We start from the raw sequence: 16,125 nt of genomic DNA, 5'->3' as shown, positions 1-16,125 counted from the left end.
GTGTGGAATTTCCACGAGATTCGTGAACGCAGTTTTTCCCTGTGCGTGGGCATCCTCGGCTCATCCTTGTTGTTCAACGCCTCTATAGATTCTTATCACCTGCACTTTTACAAAACAACATGTGCACTGTAGCATGGTGTCATCGCCAGGAAGTCGTGGCGCCACGGGCCAAGGCCCGTTACATTGTGTTGTGGATTGCAGTGTGGCGGAGGAGGAGAGTGCGGTGGTAGATGCGAGTGCGACGGAGGTGAGCGGTGATACATCTCCAACGTATCTATAATTTCTGATGTTCCATGCACTGGTAGAAAAAATGCCTTCCGTCCAGCCCCATTAGTCGCGGAAATGCAAGAACCGCGACCAATGGTGCCTTTAGTCGCGGCTCGGTTGACGAACCGCGACCAAAGGCCTGGACCTAGCGCGCTCGGTGGCCAGCTGGTGGACGGGAGGGGCTTAATGTCCTCAGGCCTGGCCCAAAGGCCTTTAGTCGCGGTTGGCCAGACCAACCGCGACTAAAGCCTCTCCCCTATATATACCATCCAGCCCACAGCACTTAGCCATTTGGTGCCACTTCTCTTCACAAACTTCACAAGGGGGTGTAGGGTTTGCTTTTGGCTCCTCTTATGCACACAAGGTGTTTGATGAAATGCCCCAAGAGCATGAAACAAACATGATATGAAGTGTCGGAGCCACACTTGATCGAGCTTCCTCAATTATTTTTTCCTCCTGGATCGCGGTTAGCAACAACTTGAACCTTTCATATACATATATATATATGTGTAGTTCATTGTTTAATTTCTATTTAGTTTAACAAATGCATGATGGTTAATTATATATTTTGTATTATAATAATGCAGATGAATCGGCAATGGATGTACGCTAGCCGACTCTCCGGCGAATTCACTACGGGTTTGAAAGATTTCCTCGTAGTGGCTAATGCGAACAAGCGGGGGGTTTTGTTATCTCGTTCATGTGTTGATCGTAAGAATCGGAAGGGTTACTCTTCCTCAAGGGAAGTTCACTCGCACCTGATTCGGCATGGTTTCATGCCAAGCTATAATTGTTGGACCAAGCATGGAGAAAGAGGGGTTATAATGGAAGAAGATGAAGAAGGGGATGACATCGATGAGAGCTATCTTGATCATTTCGGTGATACTTTCATGGATGATGCTGAAGGTGGGGAAGGTGAAGGGGAAGGTGATCAAGAAGAGGCACGTGATGAGCCCGCTGATGATCTTGGTCGGACCATTGCTGATGCACGGAGTCGCTGCGAAACTGATAAGGAGTGGGAGAATTTGGATCGCATGTTAGAGGATCACAAAAAGTCGTTGTACCCAGGATGCGATAATGGTCTGAAAAAGCTGGGCTGCACACTGGATTTGCTGAGATGGAAGGCACGGGAAGGTGTAGCTGACTCGGGATTTGAAAACTTGCTGAAAATGTTGAAGAATATGTTTCCAAAGAATAACGAGTTGCCCTCCAGTACGTACGAAGCAAAGAAGGTTGTCTGCCCTCTAGGTTTAGAGGTTACGAAGATACATGCATGCATCAACGATCGCATCCTCTACCGCGGTGAATACGAGAATTTGAATGAATGCCCGGTATGCACTTGCATTGCGTTATAAGATCGAGGCGATGACCCGGGTGACGATGTCGAGGGCCGAAACCCGGGAAGAAGGTTCCCGCCAAGGTGATGTGGTATGCTCCTATAATACCACGGTTGAAACGTCCGTTCGGGAACAAAGAGCATGCCAAGTTGTTGCGATGGCACAAAGAGGACCGTAAGTCGGACGGGGAGTTGAGACACCCCGCAGATGGAACGCAATGAAGAAAGATCGACGAGAGAGTTTAAAGATTTTGCAGTGACGCAAGGAACATAAGATTTGGTCTAAGTACGGATGGCATGAATCCTTTCGGCGAGCGAGCTCCGGCCATAGCACCTGGCCCGTGACTCTATGCATCTACAACCTTCCTCCTTGGTTGTGCATGAAGCGGAAGTTCATTATGATGCCGAGTGCTCATCCAAGGTCCGAAGCAACCCGGCAACGACATCGATGTGTACCTAAGGCCATTAGTTGATGAACTTTTACACTTGTGGGGCAGACCTGGTGTCCGTGTGTGGGATGAGCACAAAGAAGAGGAATTTGACCTACGAGCGTTGCTTTTCGTAACCATCAACGATTGGCCTGCTCTTAGTTACCTTTCAGGACAGTCAAATAAGGGATACAAAGCATGCACGCACTGCTTACATGAGACTGAAAGTGTACATTTGCCAAATTGTAAGAAGAACGTGTACACGGGGCATCGTCGATTTCTTCCGAAAATTCATCCGATAAGAAAGCGCGGCAAGCATTACAACGGCAAGGCGAGATCACCGGCCGAAGCCTGCGGAACGCTGCCTGGTGCTTGAGGTATTTGATATGGTCAAGGATTTGAAAGTCATCTTTGGAAAGGGTCCTGGCGGACAATCAATTCCGAAGGAGCCGACGGGCACGCACCCATGTGGAAGAAGAAATCTATATTGCAGGAGCTAGAATATTGGAAAGTCCTAGATGTCCGCTCACGCAATCGACGTGATGCATGTTACGAAGAATATTTGCGTGAACCTTGCTAAGCTTCTTGGGCGTGTATGGGAAGACAAATGATACAAAGGAAGCACGGCAGGACCGACAACGCTTGAAAGACCACGATGACCGAGCATCCGGAATGGTTTCAAGGTCGTGCCGGCTACGCTCCGACCAAAGAAGAGAAGGTCATCTTTTTTGAATGCCGAGCAGTATTAAGGTCCCGTCTGGATTCTCGTCCAATATAAAGGGAATAATAAACATGGCGGAGAAAAAGTTCCAAAACCTGAAGTCTCACGACAGCCACGTGATTATGACGCAATTGCTTCCGATTGCTTTGAGGGGGTTCCTGCCGGAAAATGTTCGAGTAGCCATTCTGAAGCTATGTGCATTCCTCAATGCAATCTCTCAGAAGGTAATCAATCCAGAAGTTCTACCACGGTTACAGAACGATGTGGTCCAATGTCTTGTCAGTTTCGAGTTGGTGTTCCCGCCATCCTTCTTCGATATTATGACGCACCTCCTGGTTCACCTAGTCGAAGAGATTTCCATTCTCGGTCCTGTATTTCTACACAATATGTTCCCCTTCAAGAGGTTGATGGGAGTATTAAAGAAATATGTTCGTAACCGTGCTAGGCCAGAAGGAAGCATCGCCAAGGGCTATGGAAATGAGGAGGTAATTGAGTTTTGTGTTGACTTTGTTCCTGACCTTAAGCCGATTGGTCTTCCTCGATCGCGGCACGAGGGGAGACTAAGTGGAAAAGGCACGATCGGAAGGAAATCAACGATATGTATGGACGACCATTCTCTGACTGAAGCACACCACACAGTTCTGACCAATTCCAGCTTGGTGGCTCCGTACTTTGAGAAACACAAGAATATTTTACGCTCGGACAACCCGGGGAAGCCTGAATCCTGGATTAGGAAGGCCCACATGGAGACTTTCGGCAGTTGGTTGAGAAAACATTTAATGAGTGACAATGAGGTTGTAGATCAAGCTGTACATGTTGGCCAAGACACCATCTTCGACTATAACGACTTTCCAAGGGTACGAGATAAATGGGAATACATTTTACACGATCGCCCAAGATAAAAAGAGCACCAACCAAAACGAGTGGTGTCCGCTTTGATGCGAGCAACCGAGAATGGGCAAAAGGTCACATATTATGGTTACATAGAGGAGATATGTGAACTTGACTATGGACCCTCCTTCAAGGTCCCTTTGTTCCGGTGCAAATGGTTCAAGCTAACGAGGAGGTGGGGTAAAGGTGGACCAGCAATACGGAATGACAATGGTGGATTTCAACAATCTTGGTTACCTTGACGAACCATTCGTCCTAGCGAAAGATGTCGCTCAGGTTTTCTATGTCAAGGACATGAGTAGCAAACCGAGGAAACGGAAAGATATGAAAACGATCAGTACATCATGCGATGATCCAAAGTGCCACATTGTTCTTTCAGGGAAAAGAAACATCGTGGGAGTGGAGGACAAGACAGACATGTCAGAAGATTATAATATGTTTGCTGAAATTCCGCCCTTCAAAGTGAACACCGATCCAAGCATTAAGTTAAATGATGAGGATGCTCCATGGATACAGCCCAATCGTAAGCAAGCTGGGACACAAGGGAAGAAATGATGTGTAATAATTTATTGTACCAAACTTTGTTGAATGGATCATGTGAATTATATTGCCCGTGATGTGTTTGGTGTCCATTTTCGAATGATTCGAGATAGCACTGATGATACATGAAATTTGGGTTGATTTAGTCATACTCCTGCCTAGGCGTATAATATGCATACTCGTAGTCTTCATAGTCGCCGCCGTTGTACTGGTAGTCGTCGCCTTCTAAGTTGCCGCCGTCGTCGTCGCTGCGTCGTCGTCGGCCGTCGTCGGGGCGGCGCTCGTGGCTCGAAGCGAGGGTAGCGCAGGGCGGGGGATATCGCCGGCCGTGATGTAGTCCATGACGCTCCGCGGAGTCCGGCCGTACCACCATAGCCGACGGTCGGCCTCGTGGAAGTTCCCGGGAGGCGGACCATCCTCCTCATACCCGGCGAGCGCCCTCTCACGCCGATTGATGAAGAAGGCGTCCCAAGTATGCTTGGTTATCGGGATGCCGGCGGGGATTCATCCGCTGCTCCGGCATGAGGTCGAGGTAGTAGTGGTTCGTGATGGCTGCCCGGCGCGCGGTACCCGAGGGAGGGAGGGACCGGCACGCCGCCGACGCTTAGGCTCCAGCCGGCGGGGACGCAGTAGCCCGGTGGGCAAGGGTAGTTCGAGGCGCAAAGCTCCTCCACCTGCTGGTAGGTTAGAGTGGGTGCGGTGGAAGCCATGAGAGATTGTAGAGATGTGATAATGCTGGCCAAGCCGGGCAACATATATGTAGTGAGAAATGGCGGGAAAAATGGGAGCGGGAAGACAGGAGGCGGGAAGAAAGTGGCGGGAAGAAAGAGGCGGGAAGAAAGAGCTGGCGGAAAGAAATTGGCGGGAAGAAAGAGGCGGGAAGACAGGGAAGAAATGGCGGGAAGAAGAGGCGGGAAGAAGAAATGGCGGGAAGAAAGAGGCGGGAAGACAGGGAACAAATGGGTAAAGGGTTGGAAAATCTCCCGTGGCGCAACTTCTCGAAGATGTCGTCGATGCACACGCCCTACGACATCTTCGGAAGTTGCTCCTCGGAATTTTTTCCTGCAAGCCCGTGAAAGAGGGGGGCGGGAAGAACTGGCGGGAAGAAGGGGGCGGGAATAACAGGCGGGAAGAACTGGCGCGAAGAACTGGTGGGAAGAGGAGGCGGAAAGAACTGTCTAGAAGAACTGGTGGGAAGACAGAGGCGGCCGGGAAGAACTGGCGGGAAGATTTAGTTTTATTTTCCTGAATTTTTTGATATATTATATGTATTTTTAACATTTAGAAATGAATTGGTTTTATTTTTCTGAATTTTTTGATATATTATTTGTATTTTTCACATTTTGAAATGAATTAGTTTTATTTTTCTGAATATTTTTATATATTATTTGTATTTTAAGATTTTGAAATGAATTAGTTTTATTTTTTTGATTTTTTTGATATATTAATTGCATTTCTAAGATTTTGAAATGAATTAGTTTTATTTTTCTGAATTTTTTGATATATTAATTGCATTTTTAAGATTTTGAAATGAATTATTTTTATTTTTCTTAATTTTTTAATATATTATTTGTATTTTTCACATTTTGAAATGAATTAGTTTTATTTTTCTGAATTTTTTGATATATTATTTGTATTTTTAACATTTTGAATTGAATTAGTTTTATTTTTCTGAATTTTTGATATATTATTTGTATTTTTCAGATTTAGAATTTAATTAGTTTTATTTTTCTGATTTTTTTGATATATTATTTGTATTTTAAAGATTTAGAAATGCCTCGCCAACCGCGACTAAAGGCTATTTTCCGCGGGAACGAATTTTTCGCCGAAAAATGACCTTTGATCGCGGTTGGTCTGGCCAACCGCGACCAAAGGTCTATGCTATAAATTTCGCGCGCGCCGCCTGGCGGTTCACTTCTCTTCTTCTCCTCGAACCGCCAGGCTGCGCGCGCCGATCTTCTCCTCTTCCTCGACGCCGGCAGGCTGCCCCAGCTCGTCCGCCGCCTTCGCCCGTCGCCCGCCGCCGTCGTCCGTCGCCCGCCGCCCCGTCGTCGTCCGCCTTCCGCCGCCCCGTCGTCGTCGCTCGTACGTCTTGTCGATGAACGCCCGCGCCCCCGCGCCGCCCTCTCTCGATCGCCTGCCACACGCTGTCACTGGCCGCGCGCCCTCGCCCGCCGCCCGCGCGTGCCACCCTTGCCGGCCCGCGGCGCCCGCACGCGCCGCCCTCGCCCGCCGCCCGCGCGCGCCACCCTCGCCGGCCCGCAGCGCCCGCACGCGCCGCCCTCGCCCGCCGCCGGCCCGCAGAGATGAGAGGGAGAGAAGGGGGGCCGAGGCCGGCGCCCCCTTTTTTTGTTTTTATTTATTAACTCACAATTAATTTGTTAATTAAAATTGTAAACTAAAATTTGACTTAAAAAAGATTGTGTACAAAAAGAACTAAAATTTGACTTAAAAAAACTAAAAATTGACTTAAAAAATTTGTCTCAAAAAAGAACTACAATTTGACTTATAAATTTGTTAATCAAAATATTTAACTTAAAATTTAAACTTAAAATTTGTTAATCAAAATATTTAACAAAATATTTAACTTAAAATTTGTTAATCAAAAAATTTAACTTAAAATATTTAACAAAATATTTAACTTAAAATTTAAACTTAACAAAATATTTAACTTGGCAAAAGGAGAGAGGGGGCGGCGAGGGGGCGGCGCCACCGCCACCGCCCTCTCTCCTTTTGCCACCGCCGCCCCCCTTTCGCCACCGCCACCGCCCTCTCTCCTTTTGCCACCTCCAAATTAATTAGTTTTCAGGACTGACATATGGCGGACGATAGAGCTGACCCGATTATGGACAACTATGATCAAGAAGTTGAAGAACAGATAATTGGCATCATAAAAGGCGATATTCCTTATGTGCCAACCGAACAAGATGAAGAGGATATTTCTTCTTATCTGAATCTTGACGGTCAAGATGAAGGCCGTCGACAAGATGATGGGGAAGAAACGTCGATAAACGACGATCTTCAATTGCAAGTAGCAACTAGCTCCGGCGCCGAGGTATATATATACATTTTGCCTCCGGTGATACAAACTTGCGATTTGAATAAATATGTGTGTACTAACACGCGCGACTCTCTTTCTTATTTTAGCCCTCGGCCGGATCGTCGAAAAATCGAGTACGTCGTCGTCAAAGCGTGGCGCAACCAAGACGCTCAAACCAGGAGAAACATATACCATCGAGGTTGTCGACAGTGCAACCGGCAGGCCACTGGAGCCCCCGAAGCACGCCACGAAGTTTATCAACCAATGCAGAGCCGTTGTTAGAGACAACATCTCGATCACCCTCCAGGAGTGGAATGAGCCAAAGAAGGCACGTCTTGGTTTCACTTTTGTCGACAAGAGAACTAAAAAGGATTGCTTTCAAAAGCTTATGGAGCATTTCATCCTACCTCCGGAATACCACAAATTCGATGAGGAGGGTAACAAGATTCAGGAAAACAAGGAGAGGAGGAGGCTACTCAAACACTTCGCTCTTGGTAAGATGGCCGATACATTCCGGAAAGTTAAGCAAAATCTAGCCCGTGACTATGTCAACCAGAACAAGACTCCGGAATTCAAAGGACAGTATGAGAGATTTGAACATGATTGGCCAGAATTTGTGAAGCAGAAGAAATCGGAGCATTTCATTGAAATATCGAAAAAAATAAGGAAAATGCGGCTAAGAAGGAGTACAATCATGTTATGGGGCCAGGAGGGTATCGCTTTTGGGAGCCTAAGTGGGAGAAGATGGAGAACGAGGCGAGGAGGCGAGGAATCCGTCCGAGTACGGAGGGATGGGACCGAAGGGCCAAAAGCTGGTGGTACGGGCATGGGGGAACGCTAGACCCGGAGACGAGGGCGTGTGTTTACGGGAACAAAATGTTTAAACCCACCCAAGCCCTTATTGACGCAATGAGGGATGCTCAAGAGGGAAGATCAAGTTCAACGAGAGAGAACGACGCGGCGACAAGAGCCCTCGGGAATCCTGAACACGGAGGACGTGTACGAGGCATGCCGGGAACATTACGTGGAAAGAAGGGTTCTCCCGGGACGATGACCCGTACGGTTACGAAGCCGTAAGAGAAAGTCGGATCGGGAGTGCGGATGTTGTGACGCGGTTGGCATCGGAAGTCGATGAGATGAAGAAAACCCTGTCTATACTAGTACAGGAGAGATCGGCGAGTCGGGACGCATGAAGATCATCCGGCGGATCTCGGAAGCCGGCGGCGGAGAAGCGGCGTGGCTTCCACGGAGGTCCAGCCGGCTGCGATGCACCGGAGATCCAAATTACTGCACCGGAGCCTCCTCGCTACCCCGTGGACGATGTAAAGGAGATGAAAGAATGTCATCTGCATTATCCTACCGGGAACATGTCCACGAAGGTAGCCATCGGCGGTGCTTTGCCATGTGAGTACGGAGCACTCCACCACAACAACCCCATTGCAGATGGCTATGCTCGTGTCACGGTGGAGGAAATAGTCCCGGGGTTTGAGGACACGGAGATTGACATTGCTACACCCGAAGGGGAGAGAAGACTTGGAGGTGTCAAGCGCCAGTTTATTCTCTGGAAAAAGAAGTTTATCAAGTTTCCAGACGAGGCGCCAAGGCGAACAAGTCCACCCCCCTCCGGTGGTGGTGGCGGCGGCGGCGGCGGAGGCGGCGGTGGTGGTGGTTCAGCTACACCTCCTTCACGTCAGCCGACGCCGCCCCCCAATTCACCTCCGGCGGGTAAGCAGACGCCGCCCCCCAGTCCACCTCCGGCAAAGAAGCAGCCGCCCCCGGCAAAGAAGCTGAAGCAGTCCTGGACTATTAACCCGGAGCCTTATGTACCTAAGATCACAAAGGTACCGGAGCCATCACTGAAGCCTCTCATCCGGAGACCTTGGGACCTTAGTGTGGAGGAAAATGCAGCGGTCGTGGCTGCTCAACATGAGAAATGGATGGCGGACTGCAAGAAGAAAAGAGAGCCCGAGCCCAAGCCGGTATATTCGACAAGCAAAAGAGCTGGGCTAAGTCATTTTTGAACACACCGTCCCAAGCCGCGAAGAATCCGCTCGACGACTATTCACGTGAACTTCGTAGGCAAGAACTCATGTTGAAGGAGAAGCAAGAGTTGGCGGAGAAGCGGGAGAAGAAAGCCTTGGAGGAGGCCGAGAAAGAATTAGAAAGTAAAAAGAGGGGAAACAAGTTGCCCAGCTCGGGAACGGAGTAAACAATCCATCGCCCCTCTCATAGTGAAAGTCGCCGGTCCGGATGACCCCGATATCATAGCAGTTGCGGCAGCTTATGGATTGACTGTAGCGAGTGCCACAGAACAAGCGGCCAACTTAGGTCTGACTCTTCGTGCAGTGTTAGGCCTTGATGAGGCGCCAATAATGAAGGACGTAGTAATTACATATGTGTCGAATGGGCCTCTCATCGAGCCTGCGCAGGAAAAGGATCTACCTCCACAAATGACGAGTACTGCTAAATTGGTACAAGGCTTACATAAAATTAAAAAATGCCAAAGACTATATTTATGCGGAAGTTAGACCTGAGCATCACTTCAAACATTACTATGTACAAATTCATCGGAGTGAATTGTTCCAGCTTTTCAATCTGCGCGAGCTCGACAAATCTATCATCAGTTGCTACGTTCCGTAAGTGATTTATTTCTACCCCATCTCGTTCATTGCCGCACTATATATATATATATATTGTCCTAACTATCTTGTTGTGTATGCGAGAATGAAGAAGCGGGAATGCATAATAAGGAACATCCATGATGTTGGGTTCATTGACCCACAAATCGTTAATTCATATGTGTTAGAACATTTTCCCGCCGACGTGGAGGAAGACCGGTGGCAGTTTTTTCAAGGCGGGAACTCAAAAGTGATATTCTATTTCCTTACCATTTTGGGTGAGTGTTTCTGTCTTGAGCACATTCTCTTTTGTTTACTCGATGCAAGGTATGTGGCTAATCGATGAGTTAATTATGCATGACTGTGCATGTATCGTGTCCGCGGGTTCCACTGGATTACGCTAGTAATTCAATTTCACGACTCCACAGTTCTCGTCCACGACTCTCGAATCCGAATGCAAAGCTTTGGGCCGACATGAGAAAAATGATGCGAAGTAATTATTTTCATTCACTTGCGCTCTATATCGATCGGCCTATTTCGTTCATTTCCTAATATCAAGTAACTAATAACTCTCTTGTTCATTTAATTTTCTTTGCCTCGTAGGGTTTGGACACGGTTCGTAAACACAAAGGTCGGCGAATTCAAAAAAGAGCTACAATTTAAAAGGGTAGTGTCCGGGACTCGGGGATATTCAGCCAAAGGGGACCAATCTATGTGGATACTATGTTTGTGAGATGATCCGGAGATACACCTCCGAGCGGGTTTCGTGTGAGAACAACATCAAGAGGAATAACCTCCGGAAGACGCTTAGTCTAGAAGCTCGCTTCCGACCACTTCAAGAGGAACTAGCTGGATGGATCGCGAAGGAAGTCATCGATCCTAGAGAAGAACACTATGTAGAGGACGTAGAACTTCATATGCAGTAAATCATATGTATGGAAACTTGTTCAAAATTGTATATGGTCATCCGATATTGAATATATATTGTCAATTCCTCTTGAATTCCTTTTGGTTCTAATTTCAAATTTGTTTGTTCATATGCATGTATATGTAGTACCGTAGAATATGTGAAACTCCTTCAAAATTAAAATAAAACAGAAAAGAAAATAAAACAATACAAACTAAAAAGAAACCGAGGTTTAGGGGGGGCTAAAACCCTAAACCTGCGGCGGCCTTTAGTCGCGGTTGGCCAGGAGAACCGCGACTAAAGGTCCTCCGCCCGAAGGACTGCTGGCGGCCACGTGGAGGCGCCTTTAGTCGCGGTTCGTAAGCAACCGCGACTAAAGGGGGGTGGGCTTTAGTCGCGCTTGCCTGGTCGCGGTTGCGCAACCGCGACCAATGGCAGTTGCGAACCGCGACCGAAGCCGTTTTTTCCACCAGTGATGCTTGTTTTATGACAATACCTACATGTTTTTTTCACACTTTATATCATTTTTGATGCGTTTTCCGGAACTAACCTATTGACGAGATGCCGAAGTGCCAGTTCCTGTTTTCTGCTGTTTTTGGTTTCAGAAATCCTAGTAAGGAAATATTCTCGGAATTGGACGAAATCAACGCCCAAGATCTTATATTTACCGGGAGCTTCCAGAACACCGGAGAGAGACCAGAGGGGAGCCTGGGGGGGGGGGGGCAGACCACAGGGCGGCGCGGCCAAGGGCCTGGGCGCGCCCCCCTATGGTGTGGCCCCACCAGGGCTCCACCGACATCGTCTCTTCGCCTATAAGAAGCCCCCTGACCTAAATCTTCGATACGAATAAGCCACGGTACGAGAAAAGTTCCAGAGCCACCGCCATCGCGAAGCCAAGATCTGGGGGACAGGAGTCTCTGTTCCGGCACGCCGCCGGGACGGGGAAGTGCCCCTGGAAGGCTTCTCCATCGACACCACCGCCATCTTCACCGCCACCGTTGTCTCCCATGATGAGGAGGGTGTAGTTCTCCCCCGAGGCTAAGGGCTGTACCGGTAGCTATGTGGTTAATCTCTCTCTCTGTACTCCAATACAATGATCTATGAGCTGCCTTACATGATTGAGATCTATATGATGAGCTTTGTATCGCTACTAGTCTATGTGCTACTCATGTGATGTTATTAAAGTAGTCTATTCTTCCTGCATGGTGTAATGGTGACAGTGTGTGCATCGTGTGGTTCTTGTCGTAGATTATGATCATAATCTATTGTAGGTTATGGAGTTAATTATCGCTATGATAGTATTGATGTGATCTATCCCCCCTTCATAGTGTAATGGTGACAGTGTGTATGCTATGTTAGTACTCGGGCTATTTTGCAAAGATCTATTATGCTCTAAGGTTACTTAAATATGAATGCTGAATGTTGTGGCGCTTGTTAACTCCGGCTTGAGGGAGCTCTTGTAGCCCTACACAACGAATGGTGTTTGTCATCCAACAAAAGAGTGTATGTAGCACAAATGAGAAGAAGTTATTATTTATTATGTGATCAATGTTGAGAGTGTCCACTAGTGAAAGTATGATCCCTAGGCCTTGTTTCCAATACTGCAAACACCGCTTACTTACTGTTCTGCTGCATGTTTACTCGCTGCCATATTTTATTCAGATTACTATTACCACTTATATATATCCATACTACTTGTATTTCACTATCTCTTCGCCGAACTAGTGCACCTATACATCTGACAAGTGTATTAGGTGTGTTGGGGACACAAGAGACTTCTTGTATCGTGATTGCAGGTTGCTTGAGAGGGATATCTTTGACCTCTTCCTCACTGAGTTCGATAAACCTTGGGTGATCCACTTAAGGGAAAACTTGCTGCTGTTCTACAAACATCTGCTCTTGGAAGCCCAACACTGTCTACAAGAAAAAAAGCGTGAGTAGACATCAAGCGGAGAGGGCACACTAAATAGAACGGGCGATGGCTAGTGTGTGCACTTTTGGCGACATCTCCGCATGGGGAATCAACACGGAGCATTCGAGGTGTCACATTTAAAGATGGCGCCGGCCGTGAAGTCGCTGACATGCCGGTCATACCCCTAAAATCTGACGTGGCATAGGGTGCCGCTGCGTCCGTTCGATGTCCTGTGAGTAGAGGCCGGCGCGGGGTTGCCGGCACTTCTACTGAGGTCGAAGACTGGAGGGCTATTTTTAAAATGCACTAGGCTGGCCCAACAAAAACAACGGACCTTAACAACGGGCTATGGAACGTGTCGATGCCAGTGGAGATGCTCTAACTAGTACTCCCTCTATTCCAAAATATAAGGCGTCTAAGGATTGATCAAAAATAAAATCTTACTAACTTTGATCAAATATTTATATCTATAATATGTGATGGACACATTAGAAAAATATACTTTATTGTGAATTTATAGATACTGATTTAGTACTGTAAATATTCAAATTTTATGTGTGTAAACTTGATCAAACTTAAAAAACATTGACTTTTAACTAATCCTTAGGTGCCTTACATTTTGGAATTGAGGGAGTATACATTTTTGGTCTCTATTCACGAGATGATTGATCAAGGACGGGCAACGGAAAAATCACCGTCCCATAGCGAAAATACGGAGTGGCACCCGGTTTACAGAGTGCCCAAGTTACTGGTACAAATTTCGTATTTCTAGCGCTTCAAAAATTTTGAACAAATTTTTTGCATGTAGAGAGCGCATGTATGTATGTATGTGCGTGCCTTTTTTCATACTCAAATTCGAAAGTATGTAGCTTAGGCAAAAATGACAAGTTTCAAATGAATAGTATGAAGGAAAACTCCTCGTCCCGAAATTTCTGTAACTTAGTGATTGGAAAACTATGTAACTTAGGACATGTGCAATGATTGATAACACCGTCTTATCTTAACATGCCACGTAGTCTAGACATGACATATTTTTTAGTCTTATCTCTACTAACCTAACCAGATATTCTAAATTTGTGGTGAAAAAATTGTGCTAAAAAATCATCTCTTAATTGAGAGAAGACACACTCTTTTTTCAACTTTCTATTTCCTTTATCTCACCGTTTATCCTATGTGACATAGTGAAGATATCACCATTGTACATGTTCTTAGTGGTGAAAAATCGCTTTAGTCCCACGGGAAGATAGATAGAAGAACATGGTTTTTGTACTCATTCTCACACTGGATATGTAGATGATCTTCCTGTGTACGCCGCAGCAAAGATCGGACACGCTGGCGTTCCAAAACAGTTTGACAAGTACAGTTGTCTCTCACCGTACGTCGACGGGAATTGACATTCAGTACCACAGACGCGTGATCACCGGCGCTATATAAGGAAGCACACATGCACCGATCCATCACACAGCCGCCAGACCTAGTACAGTCCCAATATTTTGACCAGAGAAATACTCCGTATGTCACAACTCCTCCTACTCGTCCTTGCCGCCTCGCTGGCATGGCCGGCGTCGTGCAAGCCTCTTCCGGTGGTTGTTCCGGTCACCAAGGACCCCGCCACCTCCCTCTACACTATCCCCTTCTACGACGGCGCCAACCTCGTCGTCGACATCGCTGGCCCGCTCGTCTGGTCAACGTGCCAGCGCGGTCACCTGCCGGCGAAGTTCCAGTGTAAGAGCGACACCTGCAAGCTCGCCAATGCCTATCCCGTCCCGGGCTGCAGCGCAGCCGGCTGCGGCCACGATCCGCGCAAGGACAGGACATGCACAGCCTACCCGTACAATCCGGTCACCGGCGCATGTGCCGCCGGGAGCCTTGTCCACACAAGGTTCATCGCCAACACCACCGACGGCAAGAACCCAGTGAACCAGGTGTCCGTCAGGGCCGTGTCGGCGTGTGGAACGACGAAGAAGCTCCTGGCGTCGCTGCCACGGGGCACCTCGGGCGTGGCCGGGCTGGCGGGCACCGCCTTGGCGCTACCAGCGCAGGTCGCTTCGTCGCAGATGGTCGCAAGGAAGTTCCTCCTCTGCCTCCCCGGCGGCGGCTCCTACGGCGACGGCGTGGCCATCTTCGGTGGCGGCCCTCTGTACCTCCTCGAGGGGCAGCCGGAGTTCACACAGTCGCTGGAGTACACGCCGCTCCTCACCAAGAAAGACAGCCCCGCGTACTACGTCACGGTGAATTACATCGCGCTGGATGACTCCCGTGTGCCCCTCCCGCCGCGCGCGCTCGCCACTGGCGGCGTGGTGCTCCGCACGATGGTGCCCTACACTGCGCTGCGCGCCGACGTGTACCGCCCCTTCGTGGCCGTGTTCGGCAAGGCCATGGCGGCGCAGTGGCAGTACGCGCGCGTAGTGAAGCCGGTGGCGCCATTCGGGCTGTGCTACGACGCACGGACGCTGGTCAATGCGCATAGCGGGTACATGGTGCCGAGCGTGACGCTGGCGCTGGATGGAGGGAAGAAATGGACGATGGCCGGCGTGAACTCGATGGTGGACGTGAAGCAGGGGACGGCGTGCCTGGCGTTCGTGGAGATGAAGGGTGTCAAGGCCGGGGACGTAAACGCGCCAGCAGTGGTCGTGGGAGGGTTTCAGATGGAGAACTTCGTGCTCCACTTCGACCTAGAGAAGAAGCGGCTCGGCTTCCTCAGGCTGCCCTTCTACACGCCGTGCAGCCAATTTAATTTCACTCGGAACGCCAAATAATAAATGTACTATAGTTATATTTTCTCTGATTTAAATTACCTAAAAATAGATGTGTGTATTTATTTTTGGGCAATTACTTCAAATCGGAGGGAGTAAATAAATTTGTTATCTGTGGTGTTCAATAATCTCACTACTGCTTGTAATTTTTCAATTTCACTAGGAGCGCTACCTGTATGTTTATAGAAAATAGGAGCTTTCATTTTGGCCAAGTAATACTAGTAAGATTGATAATTACTTCATCCGGTTCTGTCTTTGAGATTCACTAGTGGACAATTTATAATTACTTCATCCGGTTCATATTATTATCGTAGATTCATATGTATTTATAAAAAAATGGGCCTAGAATGTATCCATATCAGGGATAGCTTTCTTTTATTTTTTTTGGCTGTGTGCATTCGTACTGCCATTAGGCTGTTGCGTTGTTGCAGAGACTGTGTGTAATTAGTATTTTATGATATTAATATATTCCCTTTATCGAAAAATATCAAGGATGGCTAATGTGGAGCGAGTAGCAAACTAGCAAGGTAGGAAGGAGATAGAAGTTCACTAAAGTAGCTAGTGGACCTTGGTTTTCAAGACACACAAAAATTGCTATTTGAAAGTTTGGAAAAAAATTAATTAAAACTTTGCATGTAGATATTATCTTAGTACTTACTCTTGCAAATTCACAAGACAAAGTATAATTGTATGTTTCCTACAGAAAAAT

General features: G+C 47.6%; 1 protein-coding gene across 1 annotated transcript; it reads left to right on the top strand.

The window, feature by feature from the left end:
* The first annotated feature begins 14,174 nt into the window (after positions 1-14,174).
* LOC124662406 (chitinase CLP-like) lies at positions 14,175-15,419 on the top strand. Its single transcript, XM_047200246.1, has one exon. The coding sequence runs from the start codon at positions 14,175-14,177 to the stop codon at positions 15,417-15,419; it is 1,245 nt and encodes a 414-aa protein (XP_047056202.1).
* Positions 15,420-16,125: the final 706 nt, after the last annotated feature.

Source organism: Lolium rigidum, chromosome 6, assembly GCF_022539505.1.
Source record: "Lolium rigidum isolate FL_2022 chromosome 6, APGP_CSIRO_Lrig_0.1, whole genome shotgun sequence".
Taxonomy (NCBI): Eukaryota; Viridiplantae; Streptophyta; class Magnoliopsida; order Poales; family Poaceae; genus Lolium; species Lolium rigidum.
The sequence above is the reverse complement of the archived record's forward strand: the minus strand, read 5'-3'. Positions and strand labels throughout refer to the sequence as shown.

Excerpts from the sequence above, each read along its gene's own strand:
- LOC124662406 (XM_047200246.1), top strand. The coding sequence starts at position 14,175 with ATGTCACAACTCCTCCTACTCGTCCTTGCCGCCTCGCTGGCATGGCCG.